The sequence below is a fragment of the Carcharhinus amblyrhynchos genome, chromosome 12 (assembly GCF_965287045.1).
Source record: "Carcharhinus amblyrhynchos chromosome 12, sCarAmb.v2.hapA, whole genome shotgun sequence".
NCBI lineage: Eukaryota > Metazoa > Chordata > Chondrichthyes > Carcharhiniformes > Carcharhinidae > Carcharhinus > Carcharhinus amblyrhynchos.
The window spans coordinates 62915913-62940282 of NC_137335.1; the positions used below are offsets into that span (position 1 = coordinate 62915913).

Here is a 24370-nt window from a genome sequence, read left to right on the forward strand (position 1 = left end):
CCCTTGGTGTCAGGGGGATTAGCAGGGTAAATATGTGGGGTTACAAGAATAGAGCTTGGGTGGGATTGTGATCAGTGCAGACTCGATGGGCCAAATGACCTACTTCTGCACTAAAGGGATTCAATAGTTCTACTTCTTCCCCATGTTTTTTTATTGCTGATTGTTTAGTTTATTGAATGACGATTAGCTAAAGAAGCCTGACATTTTGCTCACCATCCGCTTTCTTCCTTGGTGCCTTATAGCCTCAGTGGGTCTTGCAGTTAAAAATTTCAATGTATTACTGAAATATTAAATACTCTGCTTTAGGGGGAAAAGTTTGAAATTTTACCTCTATTTAACATTTTGATATTGATTGTGTTTGGTAACATAAAGTAATTAATACAGGTATTTTAAAAATACGCTGAGTAACTAATACATAAATGATGTGAGGAGAAGTAGTTACAATGCAGGAGAGAAAATTACAGATAATTTTCCATAGTGCTATCTTCGGGAATTGTGCCTTTGAATTGGAGAATTGCGATTGTCCCTCCATTATTTAAGAAGAGCTAAGTGCAGACTTGTCAGTTGCAGAGACATTACTTGAATCTACTATCAGAAGCAAATTGACTTGGGCAAGTATGAGGTTATTAGAGAGTCAGCTTGGGTAGGTCAGTTCTGACTCAAGGAGCTGTAACCTCCAAGCTCCCAACTTTCAGATTTCGAAGGTTTCCCAACTTTCAAAGGTTCATTGAGGAATCCCTCTCAGAACTTCATAAGTAAGAGTTTGAGCAGCAATTGCCCAGAAGTGCAGACTTTATCTTGGCAACTGCCCTGTACTGGGAATGAGCTGAAAATGTGATTTAAATCACTAACTTAGGATGACTCTGACAGGGTTACACCAATAGTTACTTGGGAAAAGTTAGAAGAGCTAAACCCCTTTTGACTTTTGGGTAACTATTGTAAAGACCCAAACTCATTGCCCGTAGGGCTCCCCCTACACCTTTGACTTCATCCCTGACTGACCACCCACCTTGCTTCATGGACCCCTCCCCCCACCTTGCTCACCAAGCATGACCCACCCATTCTTTCTCTTCACCCTCCCCAACCCCATCCCAAACTCTCCCAGTTTCTCTAATAAGGCAATCCTTCTGTGTCTGATTGAGGGGTTGGCATTGGGAAAGAAGCAGGAGGCGGGTGAAAGTCACCTTGCCCTTACTCACCTGAGTCCAGGAATCTAGCAGTGATTCCTGTTGAAGTCCTTGGAGTATTGCCATTAGCAGTAGCCACACCTAGTTATGATGCTGTCAATAGAGAGTTAGCTTTTCGCTGGCTGTTCTTGGCATGCAGAGTCTTCAATCGTAGTGAAGCCCTGAAGGTGGTCAGTTAATTTGGCTAGGCCTTCCTCATAGAAACCAGAGGGTGCAACTTGTGTTGAAAGCATTTAATTCAGCTCAGTGTATCCATGACTGAAGGTTGCTTTCTCACTTTCATTGCAAAACTTGCCATCTTCATGCCAAAATGTGATCTTTACTACTTTGTGTTTAGGCAGTAGACATGGTTCTACTAATTAGTTGAATTTATTTTTCAAGATTAAAGTTATGTTGATTCAAATTAACTTACAGATGTCGGAAACAACAAATACTAAATGCCAAAAACGCCCATTTTCAGAAGATGATGATTCATTTCTTGACGCGTAAGTGCAGTTCTTCGAAATAGTTAACTTTAATTATGTTACATTTAAAAAGTGTTGAATGTTCTTCCTGCTGCTTTACAGAACAAACATTTGCAGAAGTGATTTTGAGTGCATTCAAATCTTTTGCCTTTTGTTTAAGTTGTAATCTTCATAAAATTGAATGTTGCATATTTGCAAGATGTATTCAGTGCTGGTCAGAATAAATGCTTCCTTTCTACGATACTCAATTTTTTGTCAGTTTGAAAACACAACTAAAATTGTTTTGAGTATTTTTTTCCTCATCTTACCTGTGTGCCAACAGTTATAGAAACGTAGAATCCCTACAGTACAGAAAGAGACCACTCGGCCCATCGAATCTGCACTGGCCATAATCCCACACAAGCCCCATCCTGTAATTCGCCTGACATTACAGTTAATTTAACATGGCAAATCAACCTAACCTGCACATCTTTGGACTGTGGGAGAAAACAAGAGCATTCAGAGAAAACCCACAGAGACACAGGAAGAATGTGTAAACTCCATACAGACAGTGACCCAAGGCCGCAATTGAACTCGGGTCCCTGGTGCTGTGAGGCAGCAGTGCTAACCACTGTGCCATTGACTTCAGCTCGCTGGCTGACTGAAATGGGCAGAAAGTGGCAGTTAGAGCAAATATACTGCCACCAAATTTGCTGTTATCGGCAATTAGATCATTTGTGGGGACGAGTTTCAATATATTCTTGTAAACTGGAATGCGAACCCAGGGCAGACCCATTCCCTCTAGCCCTATGGGAATGTTTATACATTAAAAAGAAGACGCGATATCTATTTGAGCAGGCAGGGTTAAAATCTCCCTCTCATTCAAGAAGCGGTAATAATGCACCAAATACTTTAAAGGTGAGGATTAGAGCAAGACGGTAACGGAAAGGAAAACTTTTCTCAGGGTTTGGGTTGAGGGTGGGGAGCAAACTGGGAAGCAGAAGAAGAGATTCCTGATAGTGCAGAAGAGACTTCAGATGTGCAAAGAGAAGTTTGGGAACTCAGGGAGACCTGAAGTTCTGAACAAGGCCATTGTTGATTCTGTTGTCGTGGCCAACTTTAATAAGACTTCTAAATCCTGCTACCCCAATGGGGGCTTGATCCTACTCTTAATGCTCAAAAAACCGATCTTGTGCCCCAGGTTGAACAAAAGGGATTCTGTGGGATGCCAGCAGGAGGGACTAGAGAATCAAGTATTGGACAGGCATATTATAGAGAAGCTTGGCAGAGAGCAACAGATTGTGACTGACTGGAAGGAGAAGAAGAAGTCAACACGGGGATAAAGCATTTGTGGCAAACTGGGAGAAGTTTGAGCATAGGCAGTAGACTATTATGTAATATAAACAGATTAACACACAGGAGTGTCTTTGGCTTACACATATAGATTGTAAATATATTTAGTTATTAGAGACTTGAAGCTGGCAGATCAGGAGCAGCTGGTGGTTGAAGTCTAGGGCCTGGCTGGCAGAAATTGGGGCCAATTTCTGATTGTGACCTCGGAGAGGCTGGGAATGCTTAAGTCGGAGCATTGAATCTTTAGTGGCATTGCATAAAGTCCCATATCTAACTCTTTGAATCACCTTTCATATTTGCTCCATCCTGACAATTTGGCTAGTTTGCTGCCTGAAAAGAACTGAGCTGTGATGGTCTGCCACAGAAGATTGATCATTTATCCAACTCCGGAATGAAATGGAATTTACCCCATAATTAATGTTGATATTAACATGAGGATTCTTCCTTTGAATCCTTTAAACTATAAAGTTTATAGCACTAAAGCTGAGCCCCGGGGAATGTCACTGGAAACTGCTTTCCATTCACAAAAATATCCATTGACAATTACACTTTGTTTCCTGTCACTGGGCCAATTTTGGATCCAATTCACCACTTCCCCCATATCCCAGGCGATCTCACTTTTCTGATCAGTCTGCAATGTGGAAGCTTGTCGAATGCTTTTCTAAAACCCCGGTAGACACATTCCACTGCCTCATCAATCCTCCTCTTTATTGCCTCAAAAAACTGCTTGAGTTTCTAAGACAGTCTTCCCCTAACATGACTATCCTGCCTATCCCAGATGTGCCTTTCTAAGTAACAGATTAGAATTGATTCTAATAATTTGCCTACCACAGAAGTCAGACTGACTGGCTTATAATTTTCTTGCATATCCCTTTTCAATAATGGTGCATGTTTGTAGACCTCCAGTCCTCTGGTACTTCAGCTGTATGGAGTGAGGTTTGGGAAATGATCCTCAGTGCACTCACTATTTCCTCCCTGGATTCCTTTAACAATCTGGGATACAATCCACCCAATCTGGTGATTTATCCACATTCAAGGATGTCAGCTCCTGTAGTACTTCCCCTCTCAATATGCTAATTGTAACTAATATCTCACTCTTTTCTTTAACTAGGATGTCTCTCCTTAGTGAAGACAAAGTACTCATTGAGAATCTTGCCCATATGTTCAGCATAAACCCATAAATTACCATGTACACCTTTGATAAGCTGTACCTACCCTTTCCTTAATTCTTCTGCTATTAATGTAATGGTAAAATATCATTAGGTTTGTGTATATTTTACCTGCCAGTATTATTTTTGTTTCCTCACTTTGCTTTTCTAACTTTTTTTAATTCCAGCCCTGTACTTTCTATATTCATCTAGGCTTTCTAAGTGTTAAGCTTTAAGATTTTTGTGGTTCTCATGAGCTTTCTTTTGCTACTTTATCTTGCCCTGTATGCTTCTGGATAACTAAGTGGTTCTGGGTCTGGCAGTACTACCCTGACTGCTATAAGTAACTAAATACAGCAGTAGTTTTCTAGAATTGTGGCTCAAGATCGGTCACTTGCGTAAGGTAGCATTGTCCATGAAAGGGCATATCACTGTTTGGAAAAGAAAGAATGGTTTAGAAAGTATCCTTTCATCTGACTTTATTTTCTATTGAATTGCTTACGATTGTCGTTGTGTAGAACTTCTGAATCTGATTCTGAAGAAGAAGAAGAAGAAGAATGGGTTCCAAAAAATAAAATTGCAAGGAAGCCAAAAAAACCTGTAGCAAAGTCAGTGACTGTCAAAAAGAAAGTTAAGTCCGAAGCAGAAAGTACTGGAACAAAAAAAGGACCAGTAAAAAGATCTACAGTGAAGACAGCTGTTAAAAAGACTGGGAAAAAAACATCAGAAAAGACTGATGTGGATCCTAATGCTATGGTAAGAAGGCTGCGCAAGGTCATGTTTTTCAAAGTATAGTCTGAGTATATAGCAATGCTTTAACTTTACCATTTTCTTACTCATCAAATCCCAAATGATACATTGTTTCGGGCTATCGGGTTGCATAAACCAAGAGTCAGGTTCTGAAAGATCATCGATCTGAAAGGTTAATTCCGTTTTTATCTCACAGAAACTGCCTGACCTGCAGATTATTTCTGCTTACGTTTCTGTTTTTTTGAGGGGGGGGGGGCATCTTCAGCTTTATGTCCCAACATTATTTGTGAATCGTTACAGTTCCAAAGATTAATCTCATTGATCTCAGCCAGTACCCTAGGTTATGAAGGGAAAATTTGCTAAGGTTCCCCCACCTGATTGCCATCCAGCGATCTGTGTCGGAATGATCTTATGGAGTTGTTGAATGAGAATATTATTTTGGGTAGCTGTGATGTCCCTTTCTTTCCACCACGGCTGAATAGGCTCACACGAATAACAGGCAAGAGTGTGAAGTTCTGCATTGTGACTTAGAACTCTTAACAAGACGTCAGTGGTTTCAGGAGTTAGGAGTTGCATGAGATAAAAGAGAGAGCTGGAGTCAGCTCTAACACTGTAAATCATTGTTGCCATTTTCAACCAGACGTTGAACTAAAATTGTAATTTTGCTCCATTCAATTTTGGAAGTAACGAAACTAACAGATTTGGATAAAAATGAAACAAAACCATGATGATTTAAGATTGCTGTATTTATGCAGGCCTCATAAATGTTATTTATCCCACAGAGACTATTGCAAGATTTGAATAGCAATGAAGGTAAATTACCTTCCCAAATTACACAAAATTTAGGAAATGTGAAACCAATGCCTCAGCTCGCTGCAGTGCAAATTAAAAAAGAAATGGAACATCGTGAGGTTAAGGTGGAGCAGCCATCAACGAGCACAAATTTGAGTGAAAGGAAAATCAAGGAAGAGGCAGATATATCTTTTACATGGGAGGAGCCAGCTTTGAAGAAGCAGAAAACTGAAAATCACCCAGATGGGAAACCAGTAAAACTACAAAAAGGATGTGTAGAGATTGGCGACATGCAGATGAACTGGAATGTAACCCAGGTAAAAGCGCTTCATTTGAACATGTTGCATGGTGGAGCAGGCTCCCGAGGCCTGCTCATGTTTGATTATTATAAATGAGCACAGAACATTGTTGTAAACAGTTTGAACTTTAAAGATTCTGTTTTGGAAATGATTAAAGTAATGCTGTTTGATTTGTGCACTCAAACTATCTTTGCCATTCAGTGCCATGAGTTCACAAGATAATTATAGATGAGGAAGGCCATTTGTAACATCTCCATTCATCCAATCAGACCCTAAAATCACATCATTGTCTTGACTGCTCCATTTGGAAGTCATTTCCATGTGTTGATTTACTCTGCAACTAACTTCCTGATGTATGAGTGAGAGCAAGGTTTCATCAGAGTATGTATGAAAACTAACCATGTTTTCTACATTGGTTTCTGATTTCTCCCATTGTCTTGAGTTTAAATTTGCCCTGGGTCCTTCCACACCCTGCAGCTGTCTCTCCTTACAGAGGATGCCATAACCCATTGGTTACGCACTGGACCGGAGACCCAAGGCTTGAGTGTTCAAATCCCACCATGGCAAGTCATCAATCTTGCTTCAATACATTTGTGAATTTCAAAGAAAATTACAGCGTAGGAACAGACCCTTAGGCCCTCCAAGCTTGTACCGACCATGCTGCCCAACTGAACTAAAACCCTCTACCCTTCCAGGGACCATATTCCTCTATTCCCATCCTATTCATGTATTTGTCCGCATGCCCCTTAAAAGTCACTATTGTATCTGCTTCCACTACCTCCCCAGGCAGCGAGTTCCAAGCACCCACCACCCTCTGTGTAAAAAAAAAACTTGCCCGGTACAACTCCTTGCCCTTCGCACCCATGCCCCTCATAAACTTGTAGACTTCTATCAGGTCGCCCCTCAACCTCCGTTGTTCCAGTGAAAACAAACCAAGTTTCTCCAATCTCTCCTCATAGCTAATGCCCTCCATACTCGACAACATCCTGGTAAATCTTTTCTGTACCCTCTCCAAAGCCTCTATATCCTAGTGTGGCGATCAGAATTAAACACTATCTTCCAAGTGTGGCCTAACTAAGGCTCTATAAAGCTGCAACTTTTCAATAAAAGAATCTCTATCCCTTCATGGTTTGGCTGGTGTGACTTGTTATACGGTTGATTCTTGATGGCAACAAATACTACCTTGACATAATTTCCTGCATTCCAAAAATATTTGCTATGAAACGCCTCTGGTGTTGCATCCCTCAAAAAGTTCATTTGTTCTAACTCTGGTCTTTTACTTACTCAATTCCTGTGAATTTTGGCAACATAGTCAAGAGAAACATCATAGATGTTCCCAATGCCCCAGTGTGATTTTTGCCTGCTACTTTTGTTGTTAATAGAATGGAAATTCTTTGTATGTGTGGTTCTAGAATAAGGATGCTTGAGTCAATTGTTCTGCTGTTATTGGTAATCCTGCTGCAATTATTAAAAATAAGTGCCAAGCGCTGTTGCCTTCCTTCATTAATCCTTGAGCTGCTGGTAGTTTATTTTTGCTGTCTTCTTTACATCAAGGTTGTGGTGGGAAGGAGGAAGTGAGTTTAGGATGAACCATTCCTGAAAGACGGATTAACTTTAAAAAGAGGTTTGAATGTCCAGTTGTTAGCTGAAAGATTGACCTGAAGAAATTTCATATTTTAAAATTTAATGTAACAAATTATTTTTTTAAAAAAAGGACTAAACACTATTCTCGCTCTGTAGGCAACTTAGACTTTATCCACAGAAAATGACATTGCCTTTGTATGGTTGTCACCCATCACATGCCATGGAATTACAACCCTTTAGCAAACAGTCCACAGTTGCTCCTAATTTCCAATAGGTTCCCATACCCTTGTTTCAACAAGCAGGAATTTCAAATGATTATCTCGAGACACTTTGCCCAGCTTTCAGAGTTTCTTAAATCCACCACCAACTATAAAGCCTATCCTAATGATTCTTCTTTCTCCTGTCCATTCTGGAACAAATATCTGGAAGTTGTAGAAGACTGTAGGGTATGCCACCTTAACTAGAGACTGCCTCCTTACTGCATCTGGCTGTGGTCATTTGCTATGTGGTCTCGCAAAGTCAAGCAGTCTGTTTTCTTTGACCACATAGAATCTCTGCCTGTCTGTGATATTGATTGATTTTGAGGGAAAACCTGTAACCTGATCTAAAATATTGTTTCCTCTGCCTCCTTCCCCTGGCAACATCAAACACATTAGCCTTGTATTTGGGCAGAAATGCTGATTAGCTATCCTTGAACTCCACTCCCTTTCACCTTTGAAGTAAATGGATAAGTTACAGCATAACTGTTTACAGACCAATGCCTACGACATCTTCTGGGACTTTGGGAGACTCAAGGTCTATTCATGATAAATTCAGAGACTGCTGTCGTGGTCTACATGCTTACAAATCTCACACCTTTTATCCATGTTGACCTCCAACAATTCAAAGTGCCCAGGCTTACTGTCAGACAGACTTCAGAGCAGGTCACATGACATCTTTCATTTACCCTAAATATAAAATTACAGTCCAAAAATATCGCAACCATTTCATTCTTATAATTGTGACATCAGAAAGACAAATGCAATGGAAGTCAGAGGGCAGTTTCTCTGAATCACCATGAGAAATGTCATGGAAATTTCACTTGTATTCAATTGGTTTCTAAGTAAAGAAGCAAAGATGTTCTAATGTTGCCTCAGCTTTAATGGGGACTTGTTGTATCTCTAGGTTTTGTCTGAGAGAACAAACACAGAAGGATGGGTTTGTGCAAACCTCATTCGCCTCTTCAAAGAAGAAAACACTATTCCGTTTATTGCCCGTTATCGAAAGGAACTTACCAACAATATGGATGCTGACACATTGCGAGATGTACAACAGACACTAGAAGAACTGACGTAAGGAACATAAGTAGTAAAGTCAGCATTGTACTGTGCCCTCCTTTGAATAAAACTCTTCTGTACTTTCTTTTACATAAAACAACCACCTTATCTGAAAAATGATTGAGATTCAGTTACCTATATCTGCAGATATAATTCCAAAAAGACAGTATTAAAAGGATTTAATATGTACTTGCCTTTTTTACTGTTTACATAGACAAATGAGGATATTAGTAATGTAATTTGAAAAGTTTGGATTTAGTTTAAGAATATAATAATTTTGAATTGATATTTAGCTTGATTTTCCTTATTGTATGCTTTCACAGTAAATTATGTACATTGCTAGTGCCAATGTTAGAATAGAAGAGATGATTTATAAATTTCAAACAGGTAAATAAAAGATATTTTAATTAACTTAATCAACAATATCAGAATTTGTGTCTGTTATCCATGGGCATCAATTTTGTTTGCATCCAATGTAAACATAGTCAGTTCATAACAAAACATAATTCAAATAAACAATGTTTTGATCTTGACGTGAAAACTTTTGATTTTATTAAACTGAGTGGAGGAAAGAAAAGGCAGGACTTGTAGGCAGAAGATGAATCAAGAATTGATATTACTTTGTAGCAGCTGACTAAGTGGTCAGTAGTTTATCGGCCCCCTAACTGTTGTTACGAGTAGGACAGGGCATACAGGAAGGAATAAATAGGATGTGGATGAAAGGTGCAACAATGCTTTAGGACTTTAATCTCCATACAGATTGGGTGAATCAGATTGGTAAAGGTAGCCTGGGAAATTAGTTCATAAGAGTATAAATGGGACAATTTCTTAAAGTATTATGTTCTAGAGCCAACTAGGGAGTTGTCTTTTCTGGAGCTGGTAATGTGGATTAATCAACAACCTCATAGTAAAGGAGCCTGTCAGTGATAGTGATCACAACATGATAGAATTTTGCATTCAGTCTGAGGGTGAGAAGTGTGGGCCTAATACCAATATTTTAAATCTAAATAAAGGTAGTTACATGGGTATGAAGGGATAATTGGCTAACATGAACTGGAAAACTAGTTAGAAAGGTAAGATAGCAATGCTGCTGCAGACTTTTAAGTAGATATTTACTAACTCGCAGCAAAGATTTATTCCAGCATGAAAGAAAGATTCCTCAAGAAGGATACATCATTTATGGCTAAATAAGGAGGTTAAGGATAGTATTTAAATTGAAAGAAACACTGTGGAGCGCAATGGCGGTTCAGAAGATTGACAACTCTTAAGAACCATTAAAGAATTACTGAAAGAAAAATTAAGGGAGAAATTAAAGTAGGAGGTGAAGCTAGCTAGAAATATGAAAACATAAAGCAAGAGTTGCAACAAGTGCTTAAAAAGGAAAAGCAAGTGTTGATCCTCTACAGAGAGAGTCTGGGAATTAATACCGGAAAACAAGGAAATGGCGGGAACATTGGTTATTTTGTGTCTATGTTCACTGTAGAAGATTTAGAAAATCTCCCAACGATACTTGAAACTTGAGGCGTAAGGGAAGTGGAAAATTAATCAGAATCACCAAAGTAAAAGTACGCGGGTAAACTATTAAACTTAAAGGTTGACAAGTTCCTCAGACTTAATGGCCTGCATCAAAGTGTCAGAAAAGAAGTGGCTGCAGAGATAGTAGAGGCATTGGTTATTTTCCAGACTTCCTTAGATTCTGGAAGGACCCCAACAGATTGGGAAATAGCAAATATAACACCTTTATTTGAGGAGGTACTAAGACATACAGCTAAAAACTCTAGATCTGTTTGCTTAACAGTGCTGGTGCCTTATCTGTTTGCAATCTGTATCTTACCTTTTTTTCCCAGTTCACGTTAGCCAATTATCCCTTCATACCCATATAACTACCTTTATTTAGATTTAAAACATTGGTCTTAGGCCCACACTTTTCACCCTCAAACTGAATGTGAAATTCTATCTTGTTATGATGACTATCACCGAGTCACAGTGAAATTGTGCGAACACATTATTAAGAGGTTACAGCAGGATACTTAAATCCACATGGGATCAAGTAGAATCAGCATTGCTTTGTGAAAGGGAAATTGTCTTTGATTAATTTATTAGAGCTATTTTGAGGAAGTAATAAGTAAGGTGGATGTGGTATACTTAGATTTCCAAAAGACATTTGGTATTGTGTCACGTCAAAGGTTACTCCATAAAATAGGAGCTCATGGAGTATGAGATAATATGTTAGCATGGATAAAGAGTTGCTTAGGCAGCAGGAATCAGAATTTTTTTCAGGATAGCAAGCTGTAACTATTGGAGTTCCACAGCGATCGGTGCTCGTGCCTTATCTATTTACAATCTGTATCAATGACTTAGATGCAGGGATTGAATGTGTGGTAGCTTAGTTTGCTGATGACACAAAGATAGAAAAGTAAGTTATCAAGAGGAGATAAAGGGCCTGTGAATGGACATGGGTAGGTTAAGTGTGTTAGGAAAAATTTGTTAGATGGAGTATGATGTGGAAAGATTTGAACTTGTCCAGAAAGAATAGAAAAGCAGCATACTTAAATGGAGAGCGATTGCCAAACTTGGCAGGGGTGAAACCATGATGCCATGGCTGGAACCCGTTTCTTGGCCTTTTGGCTAAGTCAAGCGTCAACTCAAGCCCAAGATGGGATGTAATGCCATATCTGATCAGCATGGATCTTTTGTCACTCTTGTGGGGACTATGAATTGGATTCATTCTGAATTTAATTTTTGGAGCAGGCAAGAAGATGGATTGGGCCTGCCCAGTCCACTCTGAACATTGGCATTGTAACTTTAGGAATGGAGAAACTTTAAGAATGGAGAACAACTTGGTGGTGCAGAGGGATCTGAGCAGGCCAGTACATGAATCAAAAAAATGAATATGTAGTTATAGCAAGTGATTATGAACACTAATGGAATTTTGTCATTTATTGCAAGGAGCATAACATATACAAATGGAGAAGCTGTACTGCAGACTGTTTAGTTTTGGTCTCCTTTTGGTAAAAAAAATGTATAATTGCTTTCGAAACAGTTTGTAGAAGGTTCACTGGTCTCATTCCTGGGCTGAAGGACATATCTTTTGAAGAAAGGTTGGGCCATTACCCATTGGTGTTTAGAAGAATGAGAGATGATCTTATTGTAGCATGTAAGATCCTGCAGGACATGACGAGCGGATGTTGAAAGGATATTTCTCCTCATGGGAGAAATGAGAGCTAAGGGACAAAGTTTAAGAATAAGATGTTTCCCATTTAAGATGGAAGAGGAGAATTCTTTTCACTGAGGGTCATTAGTCTGGAATTCTCTTCCCTCCTAAGAATGGATCTGGGATCATTGTATGTACTTAAGGCTGAGTTAGATTGATTATTGATAAACAAGGGATTAAGATTATGGGGGTGCAGATAGGAAAGCCGGAGTTAAGAATGCAGTCAGGTCACCCATTGATTTGTGGAGCAGGCCTGAGGGGCTGAATAACTCCTACTGCTAATCCTAATTGGTCTGCCCCTCTGCTATTTTCTGTGCATTGTGGTTATTTCATCTTGCGCCTGAAGATGGCATCGTGCACAACCTTTTCCTTTGTACCTTCTCCTTCCCTACTTCTGTCCTCCAGTTTATCTGAATGTCTTCGTCTACCAGCACACCAGCTTGACGCTCTTGTTCATTTAAGGGTTTCAATCTTAACAACATGTGCTGTCAAAACTGTATGGTCAAGTTGTGTTTTTTTTTTAAGTTGCCTGTTTTGTGTGAATTGATTGCACAAATTCTTTGTACAATCAATGTGTGACCATTCTTTGTGCAAAGTCCCAAGAAACTGATTTTAATAAAGATATTTCTTTTCCTTTTTAGTACAGTAATAAGGAAAGCACATACAGCCATACAGAAAGTAGCAAAAGAAGAAAAACTCACACCTCTTTTAAAAAATGCTTTGCTGAACTGCCAGACTCTAGAAGAAGTGGAACATGTGGTTAGTAAAGTTTTTAAATACCTCTTTTTAAAATAATCTGGTTTATAATCTTTGTGGAAATAAATGTCAGTCTAGAACATTCTAGTACAGAAGGAGGCCATTCAGCCCATCAAGTCTACTCTGACCACAATCCCACTCAGGCCCTTTCCAGTAACCCTGCTAATCCCCCGACACTAGGGACAGTTTAGCATGGCCAATCAATGTAATCTTTGCACATCATTTTATTCCTGATTATTTAATTTTAATTTGTTATCCACTCATTTCAGAATAAATTGTTTGGATTACACCTGCCTTCAATTAAATCACCTCAAACTAGTCAGCATGTTATACAGACTTGTTTTTTTTGTAACTTTTTTCTGAATTTACGTTCCTGATACTTGGAATTATTTCATTGTTTTGCACTTTTAAAAGTGACCATCTGACTTGGGACTAATGGTCAAAATTCCAAATGGGAACTGACCAGTACGTTTGTTTCATAACAATAACTACTTTAGTCACCAGGAAAAACACAAGAATATCAAATTTGAAACTATTACAACAATTTCTATCACAGGATAAAAGGGTGCTGTTTGGTTGGCAAATTGACTCTGTTTGGCAAGGCGTTGCCATGGAGAATGCAGTGCAACATTTTGGAGTCCCCAAACTCCTGAATAATTCATAAAAAAATGAAGCTTGAACATCTTTTCGCAGAGAATGGATTCCTGCAGATGAATAAATGTTGCTTCTAGCAAGCATGAACAAGTCATGTTACAAGCTTGACTAATTACCTTAAATTGGTGGTTGGTGTAGCTGTTGTCACACTTGAGGTTGTTTGTGCAGTTGGGTTTAGTTTTAATCGCTTCATATATGCCCTAGTAGATGATGTAGTCACAGAATCCCCCACGAAAACGTGTTTTTGATGGAACCAGCCCTAACATCCTACCCTGTGTACATTCCTTACCTGCTGATTTTATGTTTGCAATCTCTGAGTCTGCAATTGCATTAAAGATTTTCTTGTACACCACAATATGCTCTTATTCCCATTCTCATGGTCACTTTTGAGATGGAGCTGCTTAAGGTATTTCCCTTTCCTCAACGTAACAGTTGGGAGATCTGCTAATCTGCTACCGCTTTATGCTGCAAACCTGCCTTCACTAGACAGTATACATGTTGGGATTTGTATAGCTTCACATGCTACAGTTGGCCATATCAGCAGTCTTGTAAGACATTTGTTCACCCTGTAAATTACCCCACAGAATAATGATCCTGATAAGATCACTGCTTACTGTGTATTGCTCAAATATACAAATGAGCCAAAGATGGTCATCTTCACATCTGGAAGTACCTTGTCTATCCCAAATTACCCCAGAAAGGCAAAATATCTCAAAAATTTCACCAATAGGTGAAGTAGACCATTTCATTCTGCTACTATGCAGTGACTACATGTGTGGTATTTTCCATTAGTGGGATGCAGCTGCCAGCCCAAAAAGACACAGAAGTGTGTGTAAGGCAGAACAATATAGTGCATGAGTTTCAGTGCTGGCGTGTTGCTAAGTATGTCCCAGAGATTGCTAATCAAATCAAACAGCAAGTTGCTTCAACAGCAGAAACAGAAAATGTTAGAAAATCTCAGCAGGTTTGACAGCATGCTTGGAGAGAGAATAGAGCCAGTGTTTCGATGACCCTTCGTCAGAGCTCGGTTTTGGTAAACGTCTTGTCAAACACCAGGAGGGAAATGGAAAGCAATGAAGGTGAACAAATGTAAAAGAGATAGATGGAAATTCTGTCAGAGAAAAAGAGCAGTAATCTTTGAGGGTAGCCCTTCCTGGAAGAGAAGTGGTAGTAAGTTAAACACCAAGATAAAGGCAAAATACTGTGCATGCTGGAATCTGAAATAAAAATGGAAACTGCTGAAAAATAGACCCCATGTTTCGAATCTGGATGACCGTTCGTCAAATTGCTTTGATTGCTCGCAATAGGCAGAGTACTGACTGTACTCAACCAGCCTGTGCTAACAAAACCCAAAACAAAACATCTATTTTTGGATGTGATTCTGCAATTGGGCAGTATTTGCTGAACAATCCCGACTGTGCTATATTAATGACTAATTTAAGGTAATCGGTTAAGCTCGTTATGTGGCTTGTTTATGCTTGCTAGAAGTGACATGCGTTCATGCATAAGTCCTGTTCCCTGTAAACAAAAGCAATACGTTAAAGCCTTGTGTTTCCTTTGAATTACCCAGGAGCTTGGGGAACCTACAGTTCCTTTGAATTACCCAGGAGCAGTGGCCAATCAGTCTCTACTTGCCATTCAGTCAGCAACTTTTTCCTCCTGTTGAATAAATTTTTATGCTTTTTTGAAAATTTGACATCCTTGCTTTTGTCCTGTTGAGTGCAAGACCAACACTGAGGAACATATCTCTCCTTTCAGCAGTATTCAAGCTCTACAGCAAAGCAACTCTTTTGGTTTAATACTCTATGGTTTGTTAGGACAGCCAAGTGCCTCATTTGCCTTTTTATATTTTTTATTTGTCACTGAGCATTTTGCTGTTTTGCATAACTTTTAATTTGCATATTTAAATTGTCTTTTGCACTCATCTGAATAATTGCTTGACTCTTTTTTCAGTTTGCTCCTTATAAAACTGGGAGTAAGAAGACAAAAGCTCAGCAGGCACGCCAGCTTGGCCTGGAATCTGCGGCAAATCTATTGATTGATCGTCCAGGAGAACTTAATCTAAATAATTACATTAAAGCAAATGTGAAAGGTAAGTTGTCAACTTCAGAGTCAGTTCTTTATTTTATCTTCCATTTTGGATGGGAGACTTGTGGGTAAATGGCAGAAAACCTGAAATAGGAGCAATTACCATGGGCCCTTATTGTAGTGTAATTATTTTCTTTCAGCTTTGGTGCAATCAGGGAAATTGTATTAAATAGGATAAGAGTGTACATTATGAAGTCACTTTCATCAATTAACCCGTGACAATACACATGGCAAGTTTAGATTAAGCACATTTCGGATGTAATGCTGAAAGGGTGAGAACAATTCAACCGGAACATCTTAATGTAATCTTGATTTTAAAGATTTTTACAATCTTCATTTTAATACCTTGGTTTTTGCATTGTTTATAGTTAAATAAAAGTTAGGGCACTCTCAAAACAGGAAATAGAGTTGGAGCATAGGAATTTTGATGTAATACAAGGTGTGGTGTTGGAAGAGATGGCCAATTTCTAATGCAAGTATAGGCGTTAGAAGCAACTCCAAAAGAGAGTGTTAGAATGAAGTACGGTTTTGTAGACAGGGATATCTGCAGAGTGTAAGATTTGTAATACTTCTCTCCAGTACAGTGGAATTATAGTACAGGACATATAAGTCTCCTGTTTTTAGCAGCAGGTTGAAGTCTAGGATCTAAGCTGACACTTTAGTGGCAAGGCATGATGTATTATTGAAGGTGTTGCATGAATGTGGTCCTGTCGGCCTAGTTGTTTTCTTGATGTTGGAGAATTAACTTTGAATTTAGTGCACAGTTTACCTGTTACTTTATGTTTAAGGAAGATGTTATAAGTCCCAAGACAAAACATGGAGCATTCTCCTTGCTGATCTTCCTTTATCAACAAACAGCAGCAAAACCAGATTCTAATTGATATTTTTGGCTTCTTACTCTGCCCTAGCAGACAGACAGCTTATTTGCCTACATAAAAGTTACAGTTTAAACATTGTTCATTGTATATGAAGGGTTCAGGGACATTTGAGAGACTTGACAAATTGCTATTTAATCTATATCCTTTTACTCCCACTGTTTATATTTGCACCACACAATAACAGTGTTTCCCTTAAACCTTACCCATTTAGAATTCTGAGTCAGCTTTAAGAACATAAGAAATAGGAGCAGGAGTAGGCCATCTAGCCCTTCGAGCCTGCCCCGCCATTCAATAAGATCATGGCTGATCTGTCGTGGCTCAGTTCCACATTCCCGCCCTCTCCCCATAACCCTAATCCCCTCTCTCATCAAAAACCCATCAACCCGTGTCTTAAAAATATTTAGCGAGGTAGCCTCCACCACTTCAACGGGCAGAGAATTCCAGAGATTCACCACCCTTTGAGTGAAGAAGTTCCTCCTCAACTCCGTTCTAAACCGCACCCCCCCCCCTTTATCTTGAGGCTGTGCCCCCTAGTCCTACTATCCTTTCTGAGCCTACTATCCTTTCTCTCCACCTCTATCCTATCCATCCCATTCATCATCTTATATGTCTCAATGAGATCTCCCCTCGTTCTTCTAAACTCTAACGAATACAAGCCTAGTTTATTCAGCCTCTCCTCATAGCTCAACCCCCTCAACTCCGCCATCAGCCTAGTAAACCTCCTCTGCACTCCCTCCAAGGCCAAAATATCCTTGCGTAAGTACGGCGCCCAAAACTGCACACAGTACTCCAGCTGCGGCCTCACCAATGCCCTATACAGCCACAGCAAGACCTCCCTACTTTTATATTCAATCCCCCTCGCTATGAAGGCCAGCATCCCATTCGCCTTCCTGACCATCTGCTGCACCTGCAAGCTGGGTTTTTGCGACTCATGCACAAGGACCCCAAGGTCCCTCTGCACCGTCGCCTGCTGCAGTTTTTCGCCAAATTTCTGATGTTTTTGTGAGTAGCTAGTGTGAGTAGAATGGGATTCTGAAGCAATTTGATTCTGTCCATTTGGTTTTTCTTATCAAGTTGATCAAATGAGGAATAACACCATACACGAATGGGGGGCTGATTTAACTAAGACACTGTTTGGAACAGATATGGCAAATAACTGATTTAACCATTCGCCACTTGCTCTGGCTGGACTACACAGCACTTAACTGGGTTTTGGTCCTGTCTGCCAAAATTGCTCACTGTCCAAGGATCTCTGAAATAACTTGTTAAAGCCCTCTCCCCTGTTTTGTTCACCCTCAACTCCAACAAGTTCACATGGGCTATTTTGTCACCTAAGACTGAGATGAACTGACCAGATTCCTCAGTTGATCCCTAGTCCGTTGGGCCAAACATCTTCTAAGGTTCCTCCTATATTGGCCTTGAAATGACATCTTCCTCTAGTTTGTTGCCTATCATCCTTCTTGCTCTTATCCACAAGGCCCATATCCTGTTCTGATGGCCCAATTCCCACTAACCCATTGACCTTCCAACTAACTTTCTTGACATCCATGTTGGCTGATATTGCCTTTCTCCCCATGTAGTCCACCTCCTCTCTGTCAAATCTAACACCATAGCCTCAAAAAGCCCTCTGTCCCCACCCTCTGCCAACTCCAACCTCCTCTTCCATTCAACAAAATAAAAGCAAAATGCTGTGGATGCAATTCATTCAACATGATTTTGCTTCCCGAATCCATTCCTGTCTTTCCCAGAACTCTACGTTTGAATCTCCCCAACCTGATCATGGAAGGGGTGACAATGGCCTATTGGTATTATCGCTGGACTGTTAATCCAGAAACTCAGCTAATGTTCTGGGGACCTGCGGTTCGAATCCTGTCATGGCAGAAGGTGGAATTTGAATTCAGTAAAAAAAAAATCTGGAATTAAGAATCTATCGATTGTTGGAAAAAACACATCTGGTTCACTAGTGCATTTTAGGGAAGGAAATCTGCAGTCCTTACCTGGTCTGGCCTACATGTGACTCCAGACCCACAGTGATGTGGTTGACTCTTAAAAGCTCTCCAAAGGGCAGCTAGGGATGGGCAATAAATGATGGTAAGTCAGCAACACCCATGTCCCACGAATTAATAAAAAAAACTTTTGACTTAACGCAGGGGCTGGAAGAGGACTCACCATGTGGGAACTAGCAAAGCCGTGTCTGGTCGAGGGACCTGGCATTGGGGAAGGGGTGACCTTCTGGTACCAAAATTTGTTTAATAATGTTCCTGTGAAATGCTTTATCATGTTTTATTATGTTAAAAATACTAAATAAATAGCAGTGTGAGTGCTAGCGCAAGTAGCTCTTCCTGCTTTTTTTGTTATCTTTTCTAGTTGACTGCTGGAGAAGTTATGGCCTAGTCCTGATCTTATTTCTCATGTTATTGGATCACTGCCTCTTATCGATGCTATTACAGCTATGATTATTATTTTTGCTTTGTTGAACAGTGATTCGAGGTGTCTTATTTTTAAGCTATTTTGTGTAGTAATTCTTTTAGGACTTCAGGGGGCACTCTTTGGCAATGAATGCAGTTGATGTGCAGAATAAAGCTTAGCTGTTATATTTGTGTCTAACCTGTAAAATTTGTGGAATCGGGTAAGGGAATATACTGGCACAGGGATTTGCTTTGCTAACACACAAGTAGGATCAAGATTTATTACATGGAATGAAAGATTAACTCTTCCTTTTTTCAAAATAAGGGAGCTTATTTGTCCAAAGTTGCGTTTTGTATTTTAAGAATTTTTGGCTCTGTACATGGCTAATTTAGTCTTTGGTATTTCTGTTAGTAATACGTAGAGCAAATAAAAATTTCTGTAGTTCAGAACAGCTGTTACTTGCGGTGAGTCAAATGTACTAAAGTTGAATTTGACGGATTTTCCACCCTGACCAGTTTTGACTGTCTGTTGCGGCACGATGATACTTCAAAGAATGTTTTCACAGTACATTGATCCAATGAGACAGGTTCTTGGAAATTTGGCTGCCATTTTGTCGCAGTGACTGAACAGTGTGAGGATCCTTCCAAGAGTATCACTCATTCATCAACAGGAAAGTGCTGGCCACTGTATAACACAAGAACACGTTGGCGGGGAGAAACAATGGAATTCTGTTTATTTCTTTTGGTATATGAAGAATGTTTAACTTGGCTCGGTGTAAGTTGCTACTTGCTTTCTTGTGCAATAGCGTTTTAAAAGTTAACTTGAAACTTTTTGGTGAGGATGGGTGTCCTGTATTTGCAAATTCTTATTATGTGTAGAATTGTGATTTTGAGCCCATATCCCACTATTCTGGTAATCATTCAGACTGGCAACATTTTACAACTCCTGTTCTTGCTTTACTTAACCTGTTACTTTTTATTTTTTTTCTTCATACTGTTTCTGAGGATGTGTGCTGACTGATTTCTGCTTTTCCCCTCACAAATATAAATCCTTTATAGGTGTGATTCTATGATATTTGGCCTTACCCGAGGGCAAGAAAAATCTCTCTCCAGGACAACAACCTACTCAATGCAGCCTGATCTCCACCTTTCGTGCCTTTGTCCTAATTAAAATCAAAACTCTCGTGCATCCTAATGTTGCTGTTATCTCCACTCCCTTAGTTTCTAAGGGATGCAAACATGGATTAGCCAATCATTGGCAGATCTAACTGGACCACATAAATCATAGCGGTCCTGCCCTTATCTGCCAAAGCTTCTCACTATTGCTGGATCATGCTGAAATGCAAAGGTAACCACTCTTCCCCATTACAAAACTGTCCTCTTAAATCCCACCTGCACCATGCCTCTTCCACTCTTACCTCCAGCAAGTGTATGAAGTTCATGGACTTCTTCAAGATTGAGACCTTTTTGTTCGCACAGACAGTGACCCATGCCAGGAATCAAACCCGGATCCCTGGCGGTGTAAAGCACCAGTGTTAACCACAGTGCCATTATGCTGCCCTTAACTCCTGTGCCTTCAACATTATTCTGACTAAATTGTTGACTACCCAGCGTTGCTTAATGGCCCCATGTGGCTGATTTTGTTGATGGTTCCTACTCGTGAGGCACTGTCTTTCTCCTGATAAAAATTTGCCATTGTTGCCCCACTCTCAAAAAAAAACCTTCAACCCTATCCCTCCCTACAGCATTGTAAAGGCCCTTATCGAACTTGCAGATGACATTCTGTGATTGTTACAAAGGTAAGTTGTCTCTCCTCATCTTTCCCTAACTGCCTGAAGCTTTTCACTTGTTTCACTGCATCATCCTACTCTATTACTCAGCCGGGTGAGACTGCCATCACCTGGTTCCATTCCTATCCAACCAATGCACCCAGCAAATCACCTGTGATGGTTCCTCTTCCTGTACTGTTATCTCTGGTGTCCCCCAAGGATCTGTCTTTGCCCTTATATATTTCTCATCTACATAAGAATAAATGCCCAAAAGACACCAAAGTCACCAGCAAATCTGCCGTCGAAAGCTCTAGGCACTGGGTTCCACTGCTGCCAATCGAGCTCAATGTCTTCATCCTTTTTGACATTTAGTTGGAAGACCATTTTGCTCACTGCATCATTCATTTAGCACTGCATGTTGGGCAAATTGCCCGTGAGAAATTATCGCTGGTACGTGTTGCTGCATTGTTACCTGAAATCACAATGTCAGGTTCACAAGAACTATGAGTAGGAGAAGGCCATCTGGCTCCTCGAGCCTGCTACGTCATTCAGTAATATCATGACTGATCTTTTTATGGTCTCAGCTCCACTTACCCACCAGCTCACCATAACCCTTAATTCCTTTACTGTTCAAACATTTATCTATCCTTGCCTTAAAAACATTCAATGAGGTAGCTTCAGCTGCTTCACTGGGCAGGATATTCCACAGATTCACAACCCTTTGTGTGAAGAAGTTCCTCCTCAACTCAGTTCTAAATCTGCTCCCCATTATTTTGAGGCCATGCGTCTGGTTCTAGTATCACCTGCCAGTGGAAACAACTTACCTTCTTCTATGTTATCTTCCCTTCAATAATCGTATATGATCCGATAAGATCCCCCCCCCCCATTTCTTTTAAATTCCAATGAGTATAGCTGCAGCCTACTCAGTCTCTCCTCATAAGCCAACCCTCTCAACTCCGGAATCAATCTAGTGAATCTCCTGTGTATCCTCTCCAGTGCCAGTATTTCATTTCTCAAGTAAGGAGACCAAAACTGTACATAGTATTCCAGGTGTGTAGCCTCACCAGCATCTTATACAGCTGCAACATAACCTCGCTGTCTTTAAACTCCAGCCCTCTAGCAATGAAGGACAAAATTCCATTTGCTGCCTTAATTACCTGCTGCACCTGCAAACCAACTTTTTGTGATTCATGCACAAGGACACCCAGGTCCCTCTGCAGAGCAGTATGCTGCAATTTTTTACCATTTAAATAATAGTCCATTTTGCTGTTATTGCGACTGAAATGGATGACCTCACATTTACCAAAATTGTACTCCATCTGCCAGACCCTTGCCCACTCACTTAGACTATCTGTATCCCTTTACAGACTTGCAGCATCCTCTGCACATTTTGCTCTGCCACTCACCTTAGTGTCATCTGCGAATTTTGACACATTACACTTAGTCCCAAACTCCAAATCATTTATGTAAATCATAAACAATTGCAGTCCCAACACTGACCCCTGAGGCACACCACCAGTCACTGATCGACAACCAGAAAAACACCTATTTATCCCCACTCTTTGTTTTCTGTTAGTTAACCAATCCTGGATCCATGCTAATACATTACTTGTAACACTGTGTACCTTTATCTTATTGCAACAGTCTTTGGTGCGGCATCTTATCAAATGCCTTCTGGAAATCCAGATACATCACATCCACAGGTTCCCCATTGTCCACTGCATACATAATATTCTTGAAGAATTCCACCAAATTAGTCAAACATGACCTGCCCTTCGTGAATCCATGCTGCATCTTCCCATTGGGACAATTTCTATCCAAACGTCTTGCTATTTCTTCCTTGATGATGGATTCAAGCATTTTCCCCACTACCGAAGTTAAACTAATTGGCCACAGGTTGACATCCAGCTCTACCTAACCAGCACCTCTCTCAACTCCACAACTGTCTCTGATTTGTCACTTCTCATTGATGATGAAAGATAAGACAAAGAGTTGAAGATGAACTGTGTATGTTTCTGTCTGGAATACTTTGTTGATTGTAGGACTGCTTTGTGCTGGGGCACAAAGGGTTCAGAATTTGGTTGCTGTATGCATTCACTGCCTTAGTCTAACTGAAATGTGCCTGAATATAGCCATGCTGGTTGTTCGTGTGGGTCACTGCCATGTCCATCTTCCTTGCCTGCAAAGCAACAGTGTATTTTGTCCTCTTCCTCCTTGAGCTCTAGTTCCACTGTTGTGCTGTTGTAATGCAAAATACAGTACACCACTACTGTTCTCAATTCCTGGGTTAGAGCATATTGAAGGACAACCCCATATCTGTCAGCCCTCGGTGATGTGACACCACCTCGTTCACTTGCCAGGAGGTTTTCTTCCAGGTGAGTGCAAATGCGAATGTCCACATATACAATACATTAAACTTCCTGAGGCACAGATGTTTTGACTTGAGATGGAAGCTGATGTTTTACCTGTTTATCTTGTCCTGGTGATATTATCCCCCACATGAGGGACAACCCAGATCCAAGCTGACGAGACAAGACATTGTATCCCATCTTGGGCTCGGTCAAACAAGATCCAAGCTGACAGGATGAAGTATTACACCCCCTCCCGGGCTTAATCTAACACTTCATCTTAGCCAAAAGGCCGAGATAGCTTTGAAAAATTACATCAGGTAAAGCCTTGGTTTAACGTCATTGACTGCCCTGATCCTTTACTCTGCCATAGCTTAGGCAAACCGCAGTCACAGGGATTAGCACACCCCAAGTGCAATGGGCTAGCCTCTTCCTCTACCTTATCACATGATTAGGGTTTTAGACTTTGTTGCAAAGCAAGCTGATGATAGAATTACCTGGATCCTGTATGAATAAGGCAATCGACTGGGTTCTCACCTTAATCAAGGCCTGAGAAGGATGTGTAGATTGGAGCCAATGAATTCAGTATAAAATCGGGTATAGGTAGATAGGAAAAGAAAGACTGGATTAAGAGTAAGTGGGAGAAAATATTTTTAATGAAAACATGAAGGAATGTGCCTGTAATTAATTTTTCATTGCCTGATTGGCAGTAATTAGCACCCATTAATTTGTTAAAAGGATACCTAGATTTTGATCTAGATACCTAGAAGATGACATGGTTTAACTTCTTGTAGTAAGTTTGGTTTCTGTCCATGTTTAAGTAAAGCAATGTTATGACATTCAGTGCATTGTAATAAAGAGGGAGATAATGAGACACCTTTTTTACGCAGCTACTGCTGGAGTGACAGATGTGGTATAACAACATTTGGATTTTTGTATTAACCAAATGTAATCTTGTCCTCCCTGTGCAGTTATGATGGAAAAACTGTTAACTGCACCACTATTTTGACAACAAATTAGGGGTCACTGTGTTTTCTTTATCTGTAGCTTTGAATGGTTTTCATCATTGAAAATTATAATCTTTCATGTGGAAAAAATGGAATGTTCCCATAGTCCCAGAGGGCCACAGACTTCTCCCCCTCTGAGAGAGAGCTGACTGGTGGTGATTCAGCCTGATGGTCACCTCAGGTGAGGGGCAAAGTTGAGAAGGCAGAGCCTTTATGAATAACCTGAGCCGGTATGGGAATTGAACCTGCTGCACATCACGAACCAGCCGTCCAGGCATTTCGCTTGGAATTTAAGAGTGAACTATAAATGTGGAGGAGGCCATTTGGTCCATCTGGCCTGTGCCACCTTTTTGCTTGAGCAGTCCACAAGAAATCA

The 24370-nt window shown here is 40.2% G+C and overlaps 1 protein-coding gene across 3 annotated transcripts in view; it reads left to right on the forward strand.

Moving 5' to 3' along the window:
• Positions 1–24370, forward strand: part of srbd1 (S1 RNA binding domain 1) — a 240207-nt gene that overhangs the window by 7302 nt on the left and 208535 nt on the right. For 2 of the 3 annotated variants that reach the window (XM_080200634.1, XM_080200635.1), the window contains exons 3-8: positions 1602–1672; positions 4650–4887; positions 5664–5990; positions 8721–8887; positions 12728–12845; positions 15450–15588. In XM_080200634.1, coding sequence (XP_080056760.1) covers positions 1602–1672; positions 4650–4887; positions 5664–5990; positions 8721–8887; positions 12728–12845; positions 15450–15588 — 1060 coding nt within the window. Of the gene's footprint in view, positions 1–1568; positions 1673–4649; positions 4888–5663; positions 5991–8720; positions 8888–12727; positions 12846–15449; positions 15589–24370 lie in introns of those variants that run through there. The other variant, XM_080200636.1, reaches the window with a different exon arrangement.